Source organism: Bufo bufo, chromosome 4, assembly GCF_905171765.1.
Source record: "Bufo bufo chromosome 4, aBufBuf1.1, whole genome shotgun sequence".
NCBI classification, from domain to species: domain Eukaryota; kingdom Metazoa; phylum Chordata; class Amphibia; order Anura; family Bufonidae; genus Bufo; species Bufo bufo.
In genome coordinates, this window is record NC_053392.1 from 596,140,310 (window position 1) to 596,165,079 (window position 24,770).

Consider the following 24,770-nt stretch of genomic DNA (forward strand, 5'->3'; position numbering starts at 1 on the left):
CAGCATATGGTCTCACAAGGGGTCTGAGGATCTCATCTCGGTACCTAATGGCAGTCAGGCTACCTCTGGCGAGCACATGGAGGGCTGTGCGTCCCTCCAAAGAATTGCCACCCCACACCATTACTGACCCAATGCCAAACCGGTCATGCTGGAGGATGTTGCAGGCAGCAGAACGTTCTCCACGGCGTCTCCAGACTCTGTCACATTTGTCACATGTGCTCAGTGTGAACCTGCTTTCATCTGTGAAGAGCACAGGGCGCCAGTGGCGAATTTGCCAATCTTGGTGTTTTCTGGCAAATGCCAATCGTCCTGCACGGTGTTGGGCTGTAAGCACAACCCCCACCTGTGGACGTCGGGCCCTCATATCACCCTCATGGAGTCTGTTTCTGACCGTTTGAGCAGACACATGCACATTTGTGGCCTGCTGGAGGTCATTTTGCAGGGCTCTGGCAGTTCTCCTCCTGTTCCTCCTTGCACAAAGGCGGAGGTAGCGGTCCTGCTGCTGGGTTGTTGCCCTCCTACGGCCTCCTCCACGTCTCCTGATGTACTGGCCTGTCTCCTGGTAGCGCCTCCATGCTCTGGACACTACGCTGACAGACACAGCAAACCTTCTTGCCACAGCTCGCATTGATGTGCCATCCTGGATAAGCTGCACTACCTGAGCCACTTGTGTGGGTTGTAGACTCCGTCTCATGCTACCACTAGAGTGAAAGCACCGCCAGCATTCAAAAGTGACCAAAACATCAGCCAGGAAGCATAGGAACTGAGAAGTGGTCTGTGATCACCACCTGCAGAACCACTTCTTTATTGGGGGTGTCTTGCAAATTGCCTATAATTTCCACCTGTTGTCTATCCCATTTTCACAACAGCATGTGAAATTGATTGTCACTCAGTGTTGCTTCCTAAGTGGACAGTTTGATTTCACAGAAGTGTGATTGACTTGGAGTTACATTGTGTTGTTTAAGTGTTCACTTTATTTTTTTGAGCAGTGTATATACAGTTAGGTCAATATATATTTGCACAGAGACTTTTTAAAATTTTTGTTCTGTACATTATCACAATGGATTTTGAACAAAAAAATTGAGATGCAGTTGAAGTTCAGACTTTCAGCTTTAATTCAGTGGGTTGAACAAAATGATTGCATAAAAATGTGAGGAACTAAAATATTTTTTAAACTCAATCCCTTTATTTCCAGGGTTCAAAAGTCATTGGACAAATTAAATAATTGTAAATAAAAGGTTAATTTCTAATACTTGGTTGAAAACCCTTTGTTGGCAATGACTGCCTGAAGTCTTGAACTCATGGACATCACCAGACGCTTTTCCTCCTTTTTAACCATTTCCCAACACATGACGTACTACTTCATCATGGGAACCACTGCGTTCCCGCAATTTGACGTGCACGCAACGCTCCGATCACTGCAGGGGCCCGGCAGTCCCTGGTAGCTGAGCCCCTGCTGTATCCGCCGGCATCGCTGACATAGAAGGGGTTTGTGTCGGGTGAGTCATCGCATCGAGTCCCCGCGTTGCTGTGGCGGGACCCGATGCGTGACAAGGCAGCCTGATGCCTTGCAGAGGCTGCCCAATGCCTTGCACGGCATTGGGACCTGCCTTCTACGGGAGCCGAGGAGATCCAGCCTCAGGCCCATCTCCTAGACAACCTGTTTGTGTATGACTCAGGCAATGCATTACAATACAGATGTATTGTAATGCATTGCAGTGGGGATCAGACCCCCAAAAGTGAACATCAGAAATAAAGTAACGGAAAAAAAAGTGTTTTTAATAAAATTAATAAAGTAATTAAATTAATTTAAAGTAAAAAAAAACTAAAAACTTTTCCCCTTATTTTATAATTTAAAAAAAACACAAAAAAAAACCACACATATTTGTTATCGCCGCGTCCGTATTGACCGGCTCTGTAAATATTTCACATGATTTAACCTGTACGAGAAACACCTTTAAAATAAAAAAAAATAAAAACTATGTAAAAATAAAGCCATTTTTGTCACCTTACATCACAAAAAGTGCAACACCAAGCGATCAAAAAGGCGTATGTCCCACAAAATGGTATCAATAAAACCGTAACCTCATCCCGCAAAAAAATTAGCCCCTATGTAAGACAATCGCCCAAAAAATTTAAAAAAACTATAGCTCTCAGAACATGGAGACACTAAAACATAATTTTTTTTGTTTCAAAACTGCTATTATTGTGCTAAAGTGAAATACATTAAAAAAAAAACATATTAGGTATCGCCACGTCCGTAACAACCAGCTCTATAAAAATATCACATGACCTAACCCCTCAGGTGAACACCGTAAAAAAAATCCATTTTTGTCACATTACATCACAAAAATTGCAACAGCAAGTGATCAAAAAGGCGTATGCCCCCCAAAATAGTACCAATCAGACCGTCACCTCATCCCGCAAAAAATGAGACCCTACCTTCAAATGGGACATGGCATCTAAAAACCAGTTCAGCTAAATCTGCCTTCCAAAAACCATATGGCATTCCTTTCCTACTGCGCCCTGCCGTGTGGGCGTATAGCAGTTTACGATCACATGTGGGGTGTTTCTGTAAACCGCAGAATCAGGGCAATAAATATTGAGTTTTATTTGACTGTTAACCCTTGCTTTGCTACTGGAAAAAAATGAATTAAAATGTAAAATCTGCCGAAAAAATGAAATTCAGAAATTTCTTTTCCATTTCCCATTAATTCTAGTGGAACTCCTAAAGGGTTAACAAAGTTTGTAAAATCAGTTTTGAATACGGGGGTGTAGTTTATAGAATGGGGTCATTTTTGGGTGGTTTCTATTATGTAAGCCTCACAGAGTGACTTCAGACCTGAACTAGTCCTTAAAAAGTGGGTTTTGGAATTTTTCCGAAAAATTTGCTTCCAAACTTCTAAGCCATAAAATAAAATGTAATTTTCAAAATGATCCAAACATGAAATAGACATATGGGAAATGTAAAATAATAACTATTATATGAGGTATCACTAACTTTTATAAAAGTAGCGAAATTTGAAAATTTGGGAATTTTTCTAAATTTTTGGTAAATTTGGGATTTTTTCACAAATAAAGGTGAAATATATTGACTCAAGTTTATGACTATCATGAAGTACAATGTGTCACGAGAAAACAATCTCAGAATGGCTTGGATAAGTAAAAGTGTTCCGAAGCTATTACCACATAAAGTGACACATGTCAGATTTGCAAAAAATGGCCTGGGCAGGAAGGTGAAAACAGGCCCGGGGTTGAAGGGGTTAATGCTTTGCCAGGCCTTTATTGCAGCGGTTTTCAGTTGCTGTTTGTTTGTGGGCCTTTCTGTCTGAAGTTTAGTCTTTAACAAGTGAAACGCTCTATTGGGTTCAGATCCGGTGACTGACTTGGCCATTCAAGAATATTCCACTTCTTTGCTTTAACCACTTCCCATCTGGGCCATTTGCCCCCTTCCTGACCAGGCCTAATTTTGCAAAACTGACATATCTCACGTTATGTGTAACTTTGGAACGCCTTTACTTATCCAAATCATTCAGAGATTGTTTTCTCGTGACACATTGTACTTCATGATAGTCATAAATTTGAGTCAAAATATTTCACCTTTTTATTTATGAAAAAATCCCAAATTCACCAAAAATTTTGAAAAATTCTCAATTTTCTAAATTTCAATTTCTCTGCTTTTAAAACAGAAAGTGATACCTCATAAAATATTTATTACTTAACATTCCCCATATGTCTACTTTATGTTGGCATCATTTTGGAAATGTCATTTTATTTTTTTAGGACGTTAGAAGGCTTAGAAGTTTAGAAGCAATTCTTCAAATTTTTAAGAAAATTGCCAAAACCCACTTTTTAAGGACCAGTTCAGGTCTGAAGTCACTTTGTGGGGCCTACATAGTGGATACCCCCATAAATGACCCCATTGTAGAAACTACACCCCTCAAGGTATTCAAAACCGATTTTACAAACCTTGTTAACCCTTTAAGCGTTCCACAAGAATTAAAGTAAAATGGAGATCAAATTTTTAAATTTCGCTTTTTTGGCAGATTTTCCATTTTAATTAAATTTTTTTCTTTAACACATCGATGGTTGACAGCCAAACAAAACTCAATATTTATTACCCAGATTCTGCGGTTTACAGAAACACCCCACATGTGGTCATAAACTGCTGTATGGGCACACGGCAGGGCACAGAAGAAAAGGAACTCCACATGGTTTTTAGATGCCATGTCCCATTTGAAGCCCCCTGATGCACCCTTACAGTAGAAACTCCCAAGAAGTGATCCCATTTTGGAAACTAGGGGATAAGGTGCCAGTTTAATTGCTACTATTTTTGGGTACATATGATTTTTTGATCATTCATTATAACACTTTATGGGGCAAGGTGACCAAAAAATTTGTTGTTTTAGCACAGTTTCTATTTATTTATTTTTACAGCGTTCACCTGAGGGGTTCAGTCAAGTGACATTTTTATAGAGCAGATTGTTACGGACGTGGCGATACCTAATATGTATACTTTTTCTTATTTATTAAAGTTTTACACACTAATAATTTTTTTGTTTCAAAAATGTCATGTTTTAATGTGTCCATGTTCTGAGAACTATAGTTTTTTTATTTTTTGAGAGATTTTCTTAGGGGCTAATTTTTTGCGGGATGAGGTGATGGTTTTATTGGTACCATTTTCTGGTACATACGCGTTTTTGATCACTTGGTGTTGCACCTTTTGTGATGTAAGGTGACAAAAATAGCTTGTTTTGACTTTTTTTTTTTTTTTTACGGTGTTCACTCGAGGGGTTAGGTAATGTGATATTTTTATAGAGCTGGTTTTTACGGACGCGGCAATACCAAATATGTCTATTTTATTTTATTTTTAACATTTTTTTTTTTACATGTGAAACCTTTTTTTTATTTTATTTTTTCAACCCTTTTATTTTTATTTTTAACATTTTACTCTTGTCGTCCCCATAAGGTCATACAAGACCTCTGGGGGACATTTACTTCACTTTTTCTTTTCTTTTTTTCACTGTTGATTTCTCCTGTAACTGGGGCTGACATAGTAGCCCCAGTTACAGGAGAAATACACCCCCTAGAGAGGCTGTACAGCATAATTCAGCGCTGTACAGCCTCAGTGCAGGGCTGATCGAGGTCTCTGAAAGACCTCACACAGCTCCTGCACTCTGGTCCCGGCGGTCGCATGACCGCCGGGCCGAAACAGGTGAGCGCTGTGTATGCAGCGATCCAGAAGGCAGGGACACCTGGGCACTGTCCCTGCCTTCTCTCTGGGTTGCCCTGCTGTCACTGACAGCGGGCAACCCGATCAGCAGCTGCACGATTAGCGTGCAGCTGCAGTTTCTGAACGGACGTTCTGGAACGTCCATTCAGAAATAGAGATCCACCTCCCGGATGTTTTTATCCTATGGGCGGACGGGAGGTGGTTAATAAACTCCTTGGTTCCTTTGGCTTTATGTTTTGGGTCATTGTCCATCTGTATTATGAAACACCGACCAATCAGTTTGGCTAGATTTGAACACACAGTATGTCTCTGAAAACCCCAGAATTTATCTGGCTGTTTCTCTCTTGTGTCACATCATTATTAAACACTAGGGACCCAGTGCCACTGGCAGCCATGCATGCCCAAGCCATCACATTGCCTCCGCTGTGTTTTACAGATGGTGTGGTATGCTTTGGATCATGAGCTGTACCGTGCCTTCGCCATACTTTTTTCTTTCCATCATTCTGGTAGAGGTTTATCTTGATTTCATCTGTCCAAAGAATGTTCTTCCAGAAGTGTGCTGGTTTTTTAAGATGATTTTTTTATTTATTTTTTAGCAAAGTCCAATCTAGCCACCTTATTCTTGAGGCTTATGAGTGGCTTGCACCGTGCAGTGAACCCTCTGTATTTACTTTCATGCAGTCTTCTCTTCATGGTAGATTTGGATATTGATATGCCTATATCCTGGAGAGTGTTGTTCACTTGGTTGACTGTGAAGGGGTTTCTCTTCACCATGGTAATTATTCTGAAATCATCCACCACTGTTGTCTTCCGTTGGCGTCCAGGTCTTTTTGCATTGTTGAGGTCACCAGTGCTTTCTTTCTCAGGATGTACCAAACTGTAGATTTTGCCACTCCTAATAGTGTAGCAATTTGTCGGATGTTTTTTTTTCGCAGATGAATGATCTCTTGTTTTTACCTGCATTAAGAGAGCTTCTTTGACCGCATGTTTACTACTCAGCAAAATCTTCAAAATGCAAGCACCACACCTCAAATCAACTCCAGGCCTTTTATGTGCTTAATTGAGAATAAAATAATGAAGAAACAGCCTTTAAGTCAATTGTCCAATTACTTTTGGTCCCTTTAAAGGGAACCTGTCACCTCTACTATGCTACCCTCACTGAGCGTTTCTAAATGTTCATTGTGTTACCCTAAACATATAAATTACACTTTTCATTTCATTTGCAGACGAATTCAATAAGTATTATGCATTTTTGTACTTCCCGCCTTTTATGCAAATTAACATAAGAGTCATATCTTACTTGTGTGACCAGAGAAGAGTCATATTTTCAAGCTCTGACTCATGTCACGTTTTTTTTACACAATAAAATCACGAGCTATGGGGACTGGATATTGTGGATGTGCTAGCGGCCATCTAGCAACCCATGTACTCAGCTCTATACCCAAATTCCAGGTGACAGATTCCCTTTAAAAAACAGGGTGCCACATGTAAAGGAGCTGAAACTCCTAAACCCTTCATCCAATTTTAATGTGGAGCCCTCAAATAAAATCTAAAAGTCTGGACTATGTCCATTATATAACTATAACTTGGATATGTTTTAGTAAACAGGTAATAAAAACTAAATTTGTGTCAGTTTCCAAATATATATGGACCTAACTGTGTGTGTGTGTGTGTGTGTGTGTGTGTGTGTGTGTGTGTATGTATGTATGTATGTATGTATATATATATATATATATATATATATATATATATATACAGTACAGACCAAAAGTTGGACACACCTTCTCATTCAAAGGGTTTTCTTTATTTTCATGACTATGAAGGCATCAAAACTATGAATTAACACATGTGGAATTATATACATAACAAACAAGTGTGAAACAACTGAAAATATGTCATATTCTAGGTTCTTCAAAATAGCCACCTTTTGCTTTGATTACTGCTTTGCACACTCTTGGCATTCTCTTGATGAGCTTCAAGAGGTAGTCCCCTGAAATGGTCTTCCATTAGTCTTGAAGGAGTTCCCAGAGATGCTTAGCACTTGGCCCTTTTGCCTTCACTCTGCGGTCCAGCTCACCCCAAACCATCTCGATTGGGTTCATGTCCGGTGACTGTGGAGGCCAGGTCATCTGGAGCAGCACCCCATCACTCTCCTTCATGGTCAAATAGCCCTTACTTTCAAAGTTTTCCCAATTTTTCGGCTGACTGACTGACCTTCATTTCTTAAAGTAATGATGGCCACTCGTTTTTCTTTACTTAGCTGCTTTTTTCTTGCCATAATACAAATTCTAGCAGTCTATTCAGTAGGACTATCTGCTGTGTATCCACCTGACTTCTCCTCAACGCCACTGATGGTCCCAACCCCATTTATAAGGCAAGAAATCCCACTTATTAAACCTGACAGGGCACACCTGTGAAGTGAAAACCATTTCAGGGGACTACCTCTTGAAGCTCGCCAAGAGTGTGCAAAGCAGTAATCAAAGCAAAAGGTGGCTATTTTGAAGAACCTAGAATATGACATATTTTCAGTTGTTTCACACTTGTTTGTTATGTATATAATTCCACATGTGTTAATTCATAGTTTTGATGCCTTCAGTGTGAATCTACAATTTTCATAGTCATGAAAATAAAGAAAACTCTTTGAATGAGAAGGTGTGTCCAAACTTTTGGTCTGTACTGTGTGTATATATATATATATATATATATATATATATACACTGCTCAAAAAAATAAAGGGAACACAAAAATAACACATCCTAGATCTGAATTAATTAAATATTCTTCTGAAATACTTTGTTCTTTACGTAGTTGAATGTGCTGACAACAAAATCACACAAAAATAAAAAAATGGAAATCAAATTTTTCAACCCATGGAGGTCTGGATTTGGAGTCACACTCAAAATTAAAGTGGAAAAACACACTACAGGCTGATCCAACTTTGATGTAATGTCCTTAAAACAAGTCAAAATGAGGCTCAGTAGAGTCTGTGGCCTCCACGTGCCTGTATGACCTCCCGACAACGCCTGTGCATGCTCCTGATGAAGTGGCGGACGGTCTCCTGAGGGATCTCCTCCCAGACCTGGACTAAAGCATCTGCCAACTCCTGGACAGTCTGTGGTGCAACATGACGTTGGTGGATAGAGCGAGACATGATGTCCCAGATGTGCTCAATTGGATTCAGGTCTGGGGAACGGGCGGGCCAGTCCATAGCATCAATGCCTTCGTCTGGCAGGAACTGCTGACACACTCCAGCCACATGAGGTCTAGCATTGTCTTGCATTAGGAGGAACCCAGGGCCAACCGCACCAGCATATGGTCTCACAAGGGGTCTGAGGATCTCATCTCGGTACCTAATGGCAGTCAGGCTACCTCTGGCGAGCACATGGAGGGCTGTGCGGCCCTCCAAAGAAATGCCACCCCACACCATTACTGACCCAATGCCAAACCGGTCATGCTGGAGGATGTTGCAGGCAGCAGAACGTTCTCCACGGCGTCTCCAGACTCTGTCACGTCTGTCACATGTGCTCAGTGTGAACCTGCTTTCATCTGTGAAGAGCACAGGGCGCCAGTGGCGAATTTTCCAATCTTGGTGTTTTCTGGCAAATGCCAAACGTCCTGCACGGTGTCGGGCTGTAAGCATAACCCCCACCTGTGGACGTCGGGCCCTCATATCACCCTCATGGAGTCTGTTTCTGACCGTTTGAGCAGACACATGCACATTTGTGGCCTGCTGGAGGTCATTTTGGAGGGCTCTGGCAGTGCTCCTCCTTGCACAAAGTGGTCTGTGGTCACCACCTGCAGAACCACTTCTTTATTGGGGGTGTCTTGCTAATTGCCTATAATTTCCACCTGTTGTCTATCCCATTTGCACAACAGCATGTGAAATTGTCACTCAGTGTTGCTTCCTAAGTGGACAGTTTGATTTCACAGAAGTGTGATTGACTTGGAGTTACATTGTGTTGTTTGTTTAAGTGTTCCCTTTATTTTTTTGAGCAGTGTATATATATATATATATATATATATATATAGATAGAGAGAGATATATATATATATATATATATAGAGAGATATATAATATAATATAATATATATATATATATATATATACACACACACACTGTATAAGCATGTAATGTGTATGAGTAATGCCCAACATGTATACAGTATATTCATGTAATTTGTGCAAGTGTATATGTAGTATGTACTTACATGTGTGTAATTTAATAATGGACCTTTATGTGTGTGAGTGAATCTATTTTATTATATAGGCTGGGATCACATCATGATTGTGATATATGTTTAATTTGTACGTTGGGAAAACTGCCAACATAAAAGGTAAATGTGTCCAGAGGCTTTTGGTCTCCATCTAGCTTATATACATCCGTAATCCATACAACTATATCCAGTAAAAAAAAAAAAAAGTTAAATGTCACTTTATGGTATGTGTCATATGCATCAATTTAATGTACACTCACCTAAAGAATTATTAGGAACACCATACTAATACGGTGTTGGACCCCCTTTTGCCTTCAGAACTGCCTTAGTTCTACGTGGCATTGCTTCAACAAGGTGCTGATAGCATTCTTTAGAAATGTTGGCCCATATTGATAGGATAGCATCTTGCAGTTGATGGAGATTTGAGGGATGCACATCTAGGGCACGAAGCTCCCGTTCCACCACATCCCAAAGATGCTCTATTGGGTTGAGATCTGGTGACTGTGGGGGCCATTTTAGTACAGTGAACTCATTGTCATGTTCAAGAAACCAATTTGAAATGATTCGAGCTTTGTGACATGGTGCATTATCCTGCTGGAAGTAGCCATCAGAGGATGGATACATGTTCTCATTCTGTTTACGCCAAATTCGGACTCTACCATTTGAATGTCTCAACAGAAATCGAGACTCATCAGACCAGGCAACATTTTTCCAGTCTTCAACAGTCCAATTTTGGTGAGCTTGTGCAAATTGTAGCCTCTTTTTCCTATTTGTAGTGGAGATGAGTGGTACCCGGTGGGGTCTTCTGCTGTTGTAGCCCATCCGCCTCAAGGTTGTGCGTGTTGTGGCTTCACAAATGCTTTGCTGCATACCTCGGTTGTAACGAGTGGTTATTTCAGTCAACGTTGCTCTTCTATCAGCTTGAATCAGTCGGCCCATTCTCCTCTGACCTCTAGCATCCACAAGGCATTTTTGCCCACAGGACTGCCGCATACTGGATGTTTTTCCCTTTTCACACCATTCTTTGTAAACCCTAGAAATGGTTGTGTGTGAAAATCCCAGTGACTGAGCAGATTGTGAAATACTCAGACCGGCCCGTCTGGCACCAACAACCATGCCACTCTCAAAATTGCTTAAATCACCTTTCTTTCCCATTCTGACATTCAGTTTGGAGTTCAGGAGATTGTCTTGACCAGGACCACACCCCTAAATGCATTTAAGCAACTGCCATGTGATTGGTTGACTAGATAATTGCATTAATGAGAAATAGAACAGGTGTTCCTAATAATTCTTTAGGTGAGTGTATATATCCTGGGTGTACAGTTGTTTTCAAAATTATTCAACCCCCACTGAAATTGAGTGTTTTGGCCAGTTTGACATTGATTCTGATCATTTCAGTCATCTTGTTTACAATTAAATCAAAGAGGCACTTGTAAGGCTAGTTTCACACTTGCGGCAGGACGGATCTGACATGCTGTTTAGCATGTCGGATCCGTCCTGTGGCTGTTCGCCGTGCCCCCGCTCCGTCCCCATTGACTATAATGGGGATGGGGGCGGAGCTCCGGCGCAGCACGGCGGTGCACGGAGAAAGCCGCCGGACTAAAAAACCTGACATGCAGTAATTTTAGTCCGGCGGCCTTAAGCCGTGCACCGCCGTGCTGCGCCGGAGCTCCGCCCCCATCCCCATTATAGTCAATGGGGACGGAGCGGCGGCCCGGGGGCACGGCGAAACAGCCGCAGGACGGATCCGACATGGTGAACAGCCTGTCGGATCCGTCCTGCCGCAAGTGTGAAAATACCCTAAGTCAGACAAATATAACATTTATAATGAAATAACCACAAATGTATTTTCTGTGCTCACATCATTATCAGTTTTATTCAACCCCCAAGTGACATTCAATCTTAGTACTTAGTACAACATCCTTTTCCAGTTATAACAGCTTTTAAACGTGAAGCATAGCTTGACACAAGTGTCTTGCAGCGATCTACGGGTATCTTCGACCCATTCTTCATGGGCAAAAGCCTCAAGTTCAGTCACATTCTTAGGCTTGCGCGCTGCAACTGCTTTCTTTAAGTCCCACCAGAGGTTCTCAATCGGATTTAAGTCTGGTGACTGCGATGGCCACTTCAAAATGTTCCAGCCTTTAATCTGCAACCATGCTCTAGTGGACTTGGAGGTATGCTTGGGATCATTGTCCTGTTGAAAGGTCCAACGTCTCCCAAGCCTCAGGTTTGTGACGGACTGCATCACATTTTCATCCAATATCTCCTGGTACTGAAGAGAATTCATGGTACCTTGCACACGCTAAAGCTTCCCTGTACCTGTAGAAGCAAAACATCCCCAAAGCTTGATTGACCCCCCACCATGCTTCACAGTAGGCAAGGTGTTCTTTTCTTCATAGGCCTTGTTCTTCCTCCTCCAAACATAGCGTTGATCCATGGGCCTAAACAGTTCTAATTTTGTTTCATCAGTCCACAGAACACTATCCCAAAACTTTTGTGGTTTGTCCACATGACTTTTGGCATACTGCAGTCGACTCTTCTTATTCTTTGGAGACAGCAAGGGGGTGCGCCTGGGAGTTCTGGCATGGAGGCCTTCATTACGCAGTGTGCGCCTTATTGTCTGAGCTGAAACTTTAGTACCCACATCTGACAAATATTTTTTCAGTTCCTCAGCAGTCACACGGGGACTTTTCTCCACTTTGCGCTTCAGGTAGCTCACAGCAGTCGAAGTCAGCATCTTCTTTCTGCCACGACCAGGTAGCGTTTCAACAGTGCCCTTTGCCTTGAATTTGCGAATGATGCTTCCTATGGTGTCTCGTGGTATGTTTAACATCTTTGCAATCTTCTTATAGCCATTGCCTTTCCTGTGAAGAGAAATCACCTCTTCTCTTGTCTTCCTGGACCATTCTCTTGACTTCACCAATGTTTGTAAACACACCAGTAAATGTCTAAAAGGAGCTGAGTATCATAGTCTTTTTAAATCTGCCTAATTGGTGCTTATTATGCTTGATTGCTGCTCCTTGACATCCACAGGTGTTTTCAATACCTGATCGAAAACACCTGAATGAACCTCTGTTCTTAAGAGTGGTAGTCTTTAAGGGGTTGAATAATTGTGTCAATGAAGAAATCACAAAAAAACATTTAATACTGTATTACAAAAACAATTGATGTCATTTTAGTTGCATTTGGTTCTTTAAAAAGTCCTTGTAAGATTTCATTCTGAACACAATTACAAATGTACACTAAATTCCCTAAAACCCTTTACAGCATTGGGGGTTGAATAATTTGGAACACAACTGTATATGTTAGAGCCCATAAATGTGATATGAACAAACCATTATATGTACAGTACATGCCGACATTATTTATATGTATGTGGTATATGAGCAATAATATATTTACTACATAGTAACATAGTATATAGGGCCGGAAAAAGAGATTTGTCCATTGAGTTCGGCCTTTTATCCTGCAAGTTGATCCAGAGAAAGACAAAAACTGTGAGGTAGAAGCCAATTTTCCCCATTTAAGGGGGAAAAAAAATTCCTTCCCGACTCCATTCAGGCAATCAGATAACTTCCTGGATCAACGACCCCTCTCTAGTAGCTATAGCCTGTAATATTATTACGCTCCACAAATACATCCAGGTCCTTCTTAAACTCTCTTAGTGAACTCACCATCACCACCTCCTCAGGCAGAGAGTTCCATAGTCTCACTGCTCTTACCGTAAAGAATCCTCTTCTATGTTTTTGTACAAACCTTCTTTATAGGCGCAGAGGATGTCCCACAGTCACAGTACTGGGGATAAATAGATGATGGGAGAGATCTCTGTCTGTACTGCCCCCTGATATATTTATACTTAGTTATTAGATGTCCCCTCAGTCGTCCTTTTTCTAAAGTGAATAACCCTAATTTTGATAATCTTTCAGGGTACTGTAGTTTCCTCATTCCAGTTATTACTTTAGTTGCCCTCCTCTGTACCCTCTCCAGCTCTGCTGTGTCTGCCTTGTTCATAGGAGACCAGAACTGTACACAGTACTCCATGTGTGGTCTGACCAGTGATTAGTAAAGTGGTGGGACTATGTTCTCATCACGGGCATCTATGCCCCTTTTGATGCAGCCCATTATCTTATTGGCCTTGGCAGTAGCTGCCTGACACTGGTTTTTACTGCTTAGTTTGCTCTTCACTAATAATCCTAGGTCCTTTTCCATGTTAGTGTTACCCAGTGTTTTTACCATTTAGTAATTTAGTATGTACGGGTGACTTGCATTATTCCTACCCATGTGCATAACCTTACATTTGTCAATGTTAAACCTCATCTGCCACTTATCTGCCCAAGCCTCCAATCTATCTAGATCCATCTGTAGCAGTATACTGTCCTCTTCCGTGTCAATTACTTGACACAAGTTAGTGTCATCTGCAAAAATTTATATTTTACTGTGCAAGCCTTCTAAAAGATCGTTAATAAATAAATTGAAGAGGATAGGGCCCAGTACTGACCCCTGAGGTACTCCACTAGTGACAGTGACCCAATCTGAGTGTGTACCATTAATAAACACCCTCTGTTTTCTATTACTGAGCCAGTTACTTACCTACATATATAAATTTTCTCCCAGTCCAAGCATTCTCATTTTATATACTAACCTTTTATGCAGTACAGTGTCAAATGCTTTGGAGAAGTCCAGATATACGACATCCATTGATTCGCCGCTGTCAAGTCTAGAACTTACCTCCTCATAGAAACTGATTAAATTAGTTTGACATGACCGATCCCTCATGAAGCCATGCTGATATGGCGTTATTTGCTTATTTTCATTGAGGTGCTCCAAGATAGCATCTCTTAGAAAACCTTCAAACAGTTTACCCACGACGGATGTTAAACATGACGGCCTATAGTTTCCGGACTCTGTTTTTTGGACCCTTTTTGAATATTGGCACCACATTTGCTATGCGCCAATCCTGTGTAACACTTCCTGTCAGTATAGAGTCCTTAAATATCAGAATTAAGGGTCTGGCTATGACATTACTGTCATGGTCTTACCTGCTTGCTGCTCTCCTTCGTTTGACATGTGCTGGCGGCCATCTTGGGTTCTGGGTTTCTTGTAGCCTTCCACCCTGCGGCTCCTTCCCCTGGGAGGAGCTGGAAGCCTAGCTCATATATATAGGAGGTCTGTGGCTTCAGTTCCTTGCTTGGTCCTCCTGTGTTTACATGCTTCTAGACTGCTGCTGCTTCTGGTTCCTGATCCTGGCTTCGTCTGACTACCCTGCTGGTTCCTGATCCTGGCTTCGTCTGACTACCCTGCTGGTTCCTGATCCTGGCTTCGTCTGACTACCCTGCTGGTTCCTGATCCTGGCTTCGTCTGACTACCCTTCTGGTTCCTGACCTCTGGCTTCGCAAAGACTCTGCTCGGTTTCACCATCCGTTTGGACTTTTGCTTTACAGCTTTATTTTCAAAAAAGCCTTCTTATTTTCACTTATCTCTTGTTGTACGTCTGGTTCATGGTTCCGTGACATTAGGACCAAGCCATGAATTCTGACGGTACAGGGCCATCCTCGCTACCCACGCTGGTTGCCAGACTTGATCAGCAGGATCACCTGTTGGGTCGGTTCGCTGTGGCGTTGCAAACCCTGCTTGAACGCACGGCTCATTTCGCTCCCGTTGCCGATGGGTCGGTTGTCGCTCCTGGGCTCGCTCCTACTGCCGCTCCGGTTGTTGCGCCAGAGTCTACCCCGACACCTGTTGTTGCGCCTGCGGTGTTTCGGGGTATGACCGGTTCTGCCCCTCTTCCACAGCGCTTTGGGGGAGAGCCAACTCAGTGCCGAGGTTTCCTTAACCAGGTGGGCATTTATTTCGAGTTGCTGCCACATGCCTTTCCTACTGAGAGATCAAAGGTGGGCTTCTTGATCTCGCTGCTCTCGGACAAGGCCTTGGCCTGGGCCAGCCCTTTATGGGAGAACAACAATCCGGTGGTTGCCGAGTTTTCCGGTTTTGTTGCTTCTCTTCGGAAGGTATTCGATGTGCTGCCTCTGCTGCGAAGCTCCTTATGTCCATCAGACAGGGTTCACGATCCGTAGCTGAATACGCCATTGAGTTTCGTACCCTGGCAGCAGAGGTGGGCTGGAATAATGAGGCTCTGGTCGCTGCTTTCTCTCATGGTCTCTCGGATGCCTTGAAGGATGAGGTTGCAGCTAAGGACCTACCAGTGGAGCTCGAGTCTCTTATTTCTTTCCTGATTTTGATTGACACCAGACTCAGGGAGAGACCTTCCTTTAAGGAGAGCCTGCGGAGGTCTTCTAACAGATTGGCGCCTACGTTTGCTGTCCCACCCGTGCCTCCCTCTCCTCCCACGCCTCCTGGGGATGACTTGTCTGGGGGTGAACCCATGCAGCTGGGGTTTGCTCGCCTGTCCGAGGGGGAGAGGGCACTCCGGAGACGCGAGGGCCGATGCATGTACTGTGGTCTCGGTGGGCATTTTCGGTTGGCATGTCCGAACCGTCCGGGAAACGCTCGTACCCTGAGATCCTGTCGGGGGCAGATCTTGGGTGGAGTCTCCTCGTCCCCGGTTTCCCGTGTTGACAAACCACTGATCACTGTTGTCCTCTCCTGGGTCGGGGGCTCGGTGACGACCCAGGCGTTGTTGGACTCTGGTGCTGGTGGTTTGTTCATTGATAGTGTGTTCGCTGCCGCCAATTCCATTCCTCTGCAGGCTCGAGGTTCCCCACTGGCTCTTGAGGCGATAGACGGCAGACCCCTTCTGCCGCCACACGTGACTCATGAGACCCTTCCAGTGGGGATAGCCATTGGTGCCGTTCACAGAGAGTCGCTCTGCCTCCAGGTTATTTCGTCTCCACACTACTCGGTGGTCTTGGGGTACCCCTGGCTCCAGAAGCATAATCCGACTTTCGATTGGAGATCGGTCGAGATCCTCTCGTGGTCACCGCAGTGTGGGGCTAGTTGCATCCATGGGTCTGTCAAGTTGCTGTGTACTTCCTCGGACTCTCTGTTGCCTCCTGAATACGAGGAGTACCGGGATGTATTCGATAAGGTGCGCGCGGTTGCCCTACCTCCGCACCGCCCATACGATTGTGCCATAGAGTTACAATCTGGTGCCGTTCCTCCTCGTGGCAAAGTCTATCCACTGTCGGTAGCGGAGAATGAGGCCATGGAGGAGTACGTGAGGGAGGCGCTTTCACGCGGACACATTCGCAAGTCTTCGTCCCCGGCAGGGGCTGGATTTTTCTTTGTGAAAAAGAAGGGCGGTGAGTTGAGGCCTTGCATCGATTACAGGGGTCTCAATCGCATCACGATCAAGAACGCTTACCCGATACCCTTGATTTCCGAGCTGTTCGATCGCCTTAAAGGGGCCACGGTCTTTACCAAACTCGACCTGAGGGCGGCATATAACCTGGTAAGGATCAAGGCGGGCGATGAGTGGAAGACCGCGTTTAACACCAGGACCGGTCATTACGAATCCTTGGTTATGGCCTTTGGGTTGTGCAATGCGCCCGCAGTCTTTCAGGAATTCATCAACGATGTTTTCCGTGACCTGTTGCAGCAGTGTGTGGTAGTCTATTTGGATGACATCTTGGTATATTCTGAATCCATGGAGGCCCACATTCTGGATGTCAGACGAGTGTTGCAACGGTTACGAGAGAACAAGCTGTTCGGTAAGCTTGAGAAATGCGAATTTCACCGATCCCAGGTAACCTTCTTAGGTTACATCATTTCCGCTGAGGGGTTCTCCATGGATCCTGAGAAGGTTTCGGCTGTCTTACAGTGGCCCCAGCCCAGTGGTCTTCGTTCCCTGCAGCGCTTTTTGGGCTTCGCCAATTATTATCGGAAGTTCATCAGGGACTTTTCCATGCTGGCCAAGCCTCTCACGGATCTGACCAGGAAGGGCAGTAATTCCCAGGTCTGGCCGCTCGAGGCCATCCGAGCTTTTGAGGCCCTAAAGTCCGCCTTTGTGTCGGCTCCGATTCTGTCGCATCCCAACCCTGGGTTGCCCTTTGTCCTCGAGGTGGACGCGTCTGAGACGGGAGTAGGCGCCCTTCTGTCTCAGCGTAGAACACCAGAGGGTCCTCTGCTTCCTTGTGGGTTTTACTCCCGGAAACTGTCTTCCGCGGAGTGCAACTATCAGATTGGTGACAGGGAGTTATTGGCCATCGTGCAGGCCCTTAAAGAATGGAGGCACTTACTCGAGGGTTCGGTGGTTCCGGTTCTCATCCTGACGGACCACAAGAATCTGACCTACCTTTCTGAGGCCAAGAGATTGACACCACGTCAGGCCAGATGGGCTCTGTTCTTGTCACGTTTTAATTACGTGGTCTCCTACCTACCCGGTTCCAAGAACATCAGGGCGGATGCCTTATCACGGCAGTACTCCGAGCTGTCCAGGGAGGAGTCAATTCCGACTTCGGTCATACCTCCGAATCAGATCCTGGCCGCCATTCGCACCAGCCTGACCTCTCCCCTGGGTGAGCAGATTTTGGCGGCTCAATCTGGTGCTCCCTCTGGGAGACCCAACGGCAGATGTTTTGTGCCTGAGGAGTTGCGCACTCGGTTGTTGCGAACCTACCATAACTCCAAGACCGCGGGGCATCCTGGAAAGAATCAGCTGTCCTGGGCTGTTTCACGTCTGTTCTGGTGGCCTTCCCTACGTTCCGACATCGCCGCATATGTAGCGGCATGCTCCGTTTGTGCCCAGAGTAAGTCCCCTCGGCACCTTCCGTTGGGCCTTCTGCAACCCATAGCCACCGGGGAGCGCCCATGGTCACACCTGGGGATGGATTTCATTGTGGACCTCCCTGCATCCCGAGGCCATACGGTCATTCTCATGATTGTGGATCGGTTTTCCAAAATGTGCCACTGTGTTCCTCTCAAGAAGTTACCCTCTGCACAAGAGTTGGCCACGATTTTTGCCAGGGAGGTCTTCCGGTTGCACGGTTTGCCTAAGGAGATTGTGTCGGATCGGGGGAGTCAGTTTGTGTCCAGGTTCTGGCGCGCCTTTTGCTCCCAGTTGGGGATTCATCTCTCCTTCTCCTCGGCCTACCACCCTCAGTCCAATGGGGCCGCAGAACGATCCAATCAGGCCTTGGAGCAATTCCTTCGTTGCTATGTCTCCGATCACCAAGACAATTGGGTTGACCTCCTGCCTTGGGCTGAGTTTGCCAGGAACACGGCGGTGAACTCTTCCTCTGGGACGTCTCCCTTCATGGCCAATTATGGGTTCCAACCTGCCGTGTTACCGGAGGTATTCTCTCCCCAGGATATTCCGGCTGTGGAGGATCACCTTTCCGTCCTACGTGCTTCTTGGGTACAGATCCAGAAGTCCCTTGAGGTCTCTGCGCAGCGCCAGAGACTCCAGGCTGATCGCAGACGAGCGCCTGCTCCTTCCTACCAGGTCGGAGACCGTGTATGGTTGTCCACCCGCAACCTCAACCTTCGAGTGCCCACTCCCAAGCTGGCGCCTCGCTTTGTTGGTCCCTTCCGAGTGCTTCGTAGGGTAAACCCGGTAGCCTATGCCCTTGCGCTTCCTCCTGGCATGCGGATCTCCAACGTGTTTCATGTCTCCCTGTTGAAGCCACTGGTGTGTAATCGTTTCACTTCCTCGGTTCCTCGGCCTCGTCCGGTCCAAGTGGGCAATCGTGAGGAATATGAGGTGAGCAATATCCTGGACTCACGCCTGGTCCGCGGTCGGTTGCAGTTTTTGGTCCATTGGCGTGGTTATGGTCCAGAGGAGCGTTCCTGGGTTCCCTCCGCAGATGTCCATGCTCCTGCCTTGCTCCGAGCCATCCACGCACGCTTCCCTCAGAAACCGTTTTGTGCTCCGCGGAGGAGGGGCCCTTGAGGGGGAGGTACTGTCATGGTCTTACCTGCTTGCTGCTCTCCTTCGTTTGACATGTGCTGGCGGCCATCTTGGGTTCTGGGTTTCTTGTAGCCTTCCACCCTGCGGCTCCTCCTTCCCCTGGGAGGAGCTGGATGCCTAGCTCATATATATATATAGGAGGTCTGTGGCTTCAGTTCCTTGCTTGGTCCTCCTGTGTTCACATGCTTCTAGACTGCTGCTGCTTCTGGTTCCTGATCCTGGCTTCGTCTGACTACCCTGCTGGTTCCTGATCCTGGCTTCGTCTGACTACCCTGCTGGTTCCTGATCCTGGCTTCGTCTGACTACCCTGCTGGTTCCTGATCCTGGCTTCGTCTGACTACCCTGCTGGTTCCTGATCCTGGCTTCGTCTGACTACCCTTCTGGTTCCTGACCTCTGGCTTCGCAAAGACTCTGCTCGGTTTCACCATCCGTTTGGACTTTTGCTTTACAGCTTTATTTTCAATAAAGCCTTCTTATTTTCACTTATCTCTTGTTGTACGTCTGGTTCATGGTTCCGTGACAATTACTTAATTCTCTTAGGATATGGGGGTGTATGCCATCCGATCCTGGCGATTTGTCTATTAATCTTTTTAAGATGCCGCTGTACTTCTTCCTGGGTCAGACAGGGCACTTTTAATGGGGAATTTACTTTTACATTCTGCATTTCATATGACAGTTTATTTTTATCAGTTAATACAGTAGAGAAAAAAATATTTAGTAGCTTTGCTTTCTCCTCATCGCTCTCTGCAACTCCCCCCTCATCACTCTGTAAAGGGCCGACACCTTCAGATTTATTCTTTTTACCATTTATATAATTAAAGAACATTTTAGGGTTAGTTTTGCTCTCTTTGGCAATTAATCTCTTGGTCTCTAGTTTGGCCGCTTTTACTTGTTTTTTACATATTCTATTTTTTTCCTTTTTAGTTTTTCAGTGCTTCCTCTCGACCCTCCTGTATTAATGATTTAAATGCTTTCTTTTTGTCATTTATTGCTTTCTTTACAGTTTTATTTATCCACATTGGTTTCTTCTTGTTCCTTAACCTTTTATTCCCAAGAGGTATGTACCTCTCACAATTAGATTTTAGGATGCTTTTAAAAATATCCCATTTTGTGGCTGTATTTTTTATTTTAAATTTAGCTTTTTTGAAGTTTGGTATTTTTGTTCCTCCCTGAAGAAACACTCTTATGAATGATAATTGGAAGGTTATTACTTTATGGTCACTATTTCCCAGGTGTCTCCCCAACCTTCACATCTGTTGTTCTGTCAGGTCTATTGGTTAATACTGAGTCTAGTATGGCCGTCCCTCTAGTCGGGTCCTGAACCATTTGGGAAAGGTAATTGTCTTTAGTTATTGCCAAGAACCCGTTTCCTTTATGAGATGTACAGGTTTCAGTTTCCCAGTCTATATCTGAGTAGTTGAAGTCCCCATAATAACGACCTCATTATGATTTGCCACCTCATCTATCTCGTTTAGTAGTCAATTTTCTGTGAGATAGAAGGTGGGCTTTCAGCTTCAATTTCTGGTGTGTTTTGTGCTTAAGTGCAGTTAGTGATCAGTGTGTGAGACGGACACCAGCTTATAACACTGACTCACAGATCCCTTGTGTACCTATGAAGATGCTGGCTTCAGCACAAGAGTGGAAAATACAAGTGAACAGCCTGGTGACCTAACATCATCATCTACCGATCCAGGCTATACTGTCAGATTGTTATCGGTTTTCCTATAGTCAGTTGATATTTTAATTTTGCTCTTTGACTTGTAATTTGTATGGATTTTCTTTATATAGAACTGTTATAAAATGTATATAATTTTAAGGTTCTATTATTTAAAAATTATAAAACTCAGATTTATTCTTGGCAGATGACTGTACCAGGATCTCAGAGAAACATGTGATGTCAGATTTTAGAACAGATGATTGTGGTGTCACAGAAGATACACATGAAGAGCGTGCCATTATCTCAGACCTATCCTCAGCCTTTCAGAACAAAGATCTATCATCTGATCCTCTGGATGGATTTCAATCTTCTGATTCATCACAGACTGTTATGCAAAATAAAAGCCACAGAAGAAGTGTTCAACATCAACGAAGTCATACAGGGGAGAATGCTCTTTCATGCTCAGAATGTGGGAAATGTTGTAAATCTAAATCATATCTTATAAGACATCAGAGAACCCACACAGGGGAGAAGCCATTTTCATGTTCAGAATGTGAAAAACATTTTAACCATAAATCAAATCTTATTATACATCAGAGAACCCACACAGGGGCGAAGCCATTTTCATGTTCAGAATGTGAAAAACATTTTAACCATAAATCAAATCTTATTATACATCAGAGAAATCACACAGGGGAGAAGCCATTTTCATGTTCAGAATGTGAAAAACATTTTAACTCTAAATCAAATCTTATTAGACATGAGAGAACTCACACAGGGGAGAAGCCATTTTCATGTTCAGAATGTGAAAAACATTTTTATCATAAATCAAATCTTGTTAACCATCAGAGAATTCACACAGGGGAAAAGCCATTTTCATGTTCAGAATGTGAAAAACATTTTTTCTCTAAATCAGAACTTATTATACATCAGAGAACTCACACAGGGGACAAGCCATTTTCATGTTCAGAATGTGAAAAACATTTTAACTCTAAATCAGATCTTATTAGACATCAGAGAACTCACACAGGGGTGAAGCCATTTTCATGTTCAGAATGTGAAAAATATTTTAACCGTAAATCACATCTTGTCAGACATAAGAGAATTCACACAGGGGAGAAGCCATTTTCATGTTCAGAATGTGAAAAACATTTTAACTGTGAAACACATCTTGTCAGACATAGGAGAACTCACACAGGGGAGAAGCCATTTTCATGTTCAGAATGTGGGAAATGTTTTCAGCAGAAATCACAACTTCTTATACATCAGAGAAATCACACAGGGGCAAAGCCATTTTCTTGTTTAGAATGTGGGAAATGTTTCACTGATAAATCAACTCTTGTTAAACATCAGAAAATTCACACAGGGGAGAGGCCATTTTCTTGTTTAGAATGTGGGAAATGTTTTACTCTTAAATCAACTCTTGTTAAACATCAAAGAAGACACACAGGGGAGAAGCCATTTTCTTGTTTAGAATGTGGGAAATGTTTTATTCGTAAATCAATTCTTGTTATACATGAGAAAACTCACACAGGGGAGAAGCCATTTTCTTGTTTAGAATGTGGGAAATCTTTCATAAATAGATCAAATCTAGTTGCACATCAGAGAATTCACACAGGGGAGAAACCGTTTTCTTGTTTAGAATGTGGGAAATCTTTCAAACAGAAATCATATCTTACCATACATCAGAGAATTCACACAGAGGAGAAGCCATTTTCTTGTTTACAATGTGGGAAATCTTACACATACAAATCATGTCTTGTTGTACATGAGAGAATTCACACAGGGGAGAAGCCATTTTTTTGTTTAGAATGTGGGAAATCTTTCCAACAGAAATCATATCTTACTAAACATCAGAGAATTCACACAGGGGAGAAGCCATTTTCTTGTTTACAATGTGGGAAATCTTTCATACAGAAATCATATCTTGTTAAACATCAGAGAATTCACACTAGAAAGAAGCAATTTTAATGTTCAGAATGTGGTAACTAGAGATGAGCAAACTTTTTGAAAAATTAAATTCTGCAGCTTGGTCATAGTTCAACAAGAAATTTGATTCGTTCCGAATTAATTTGTCACGAATTACTATTTTAAAACCCCGTTCAGCCTATCAATGAGACCATTTTTAACGCCCCCTTAGACCGAAGTGCACCCATCTAACAGCCATTAAAATCACCTCATCCATTTGCTCACACAGGGGCTCCTCTCTTGATTGAAAAAGACCTGCTGAAGGACCTGTGCTTAGTGTGATGACTACACCACGTGATCATGCTGGGAGAGCACGGTGACATCATCACATTGAGTGCAGGTCCTTCGACAGGTCTTTTTTAGTTGAGAGGAGCGGACTGCCTCTGTGTGAGCAAGTGGATTAGGAAAAATTATTATCATGATAATCATGAAGCCCAAGAAAAATTTTGGCTTCATTTAAAATCAAATTTTTCCTAAAATTCAGACTGAATTCCACTTCGGATGGTTCGCTTTGTTGAACACTAGTGATAACCATAAAGCAGATCTTGTTAGACATCGGAGAATCCACACGGGAAGAAATTATTTTTTTATGTTCTACAAAGGGATTTTTAAATTTTTGGTCAACTTGTATTACAAGTTGTAGTTTTTATGGTGCCATTTTGGGGTACACATGACCTCCTAATTAACTTATTTTAACTCTTTCTGGGAGAAAGATGGGGAAAAACATTAATACTGTTTATACATTATAAAATTTGCAGCGTTTATTTTTTGGCACAAATGACATAAGTTTTACTACATATATAAATATAAAGGACAACTGATTATGCAGGTTAGGCTCATGGTACATCACGCCATCCGCCATCTACAATGCCTATGAAATTAAGGTATGGACCCACTGCTCACCAATGTACCTCTTGCTATCCTACTCTTTTGGGATTTGATTCCTTTTGTGCACTGGCTCCTTTTGTTCCTTATATAGGTTACTGACAGCATAACTAGATTATCAGTTAAATCCATGAATTTCAATCAATTGTCCTTTATATTTCTTTATGCCTCCATGCCTATATGTAATAGTGCTAGTTTTACAGAATATCCTTATAAGCCATATAGTACCACTATCTCTGATGCAATCTTATCTCATCCATACATACCTAGTTCTATTTTTTGGACTTCACAGACTTCTATTTTCAGTCTCTCAATCACCATCGCCTGAAGTGATTCTACCATCCTATTCATCAGTATTATTATCTAATTTTATACTCCTTATTACTACTGCTGCTATGTCATAATTTCTTACGTCTTTATCAATAAATTTTTATTAATTTCGGATTGCTAATCATGTACCTTATTTATCATAATTATGTACCCAATTATTTATATTGTCATGTTCTTTTGTCCAGGCCATGAACAAGGTCTATGTTGGACCAAAACGTTGGCCAGTGACTATTTATGTGGATGGATTAAAATAATGAAATAAAAATAATGAAATAAATAAGAAATCAGTTACAAAATTTCTTCAGTGCCGTGGTATCCTATCAATACTGTTACCCCCTTTTCCACTGAGCTCCGCCTATCTCCTAGAGGAGTGCCGTTCAATTCTTTTGTTCACATGATTCCCTTAGACTTTATATAACTGTGTCAAACATATTGTTACCATTTGTTAATAAATGAAAAATACAAATGTGATAGCACTCTACATCCAGCAATTTGCCTCCATGCTGGATGAGGCATTGGTGTACATTTTGGCCAAAACGTAGTAAGCCACTCACCACGTCAAGGTCGCCTCCATTTGAGTGGTCCCTAACTCTAGTTCCTACCTGTTCATGGGC

The 24,770-nt window shown here is 43.1% G+C and overlaps 3 protein-coding genes across 16 annotated transcripts in view; 2 read left to right on the plus strand and 1 right to left on the minus strand.

The window, feature by feature from the left end:
* The window catches only part of LOC120997451 (gastrula zinc finger protein XlCGF17.1-like), a 29,937-nt gene extending 6,614 nt beyond the window's left edge, over positions 1-23,323 (plus strand). Inside the window, exon 2 of the mRNA XM_040427530.1 lies at positions 22,076-23,323. Within this exon, the coding sequence (XP_040283464.1) occupies positions 22,076-22,944 (869 nt within the window). The 3' untranslated portion in view covers positions 22,945-23,323. The remainder of the gene's footprint in view (positions 1-22,075) is intronic.
* The window catches only part of LOC120999536 (zinc finger protein OZF-like), a 2,085,412-nt gene that overhangs the window by 680,314 nt on the left and 1,380,328 nt on the right, over positions 1-24,770 (minus strand). The gene's annotated exons all lie outside the window — the stretch shown is intronic.
* The window catches only part of LOC120999545 (oocyte zinc finger protein XlCOF7.1-like), a 795,896-nt gene that overhangs the window by 42,510 nt on the left and 728,616 nt on the right, over positions 1-24,770 (plus strand). The window lies entirely within an intron of this gene.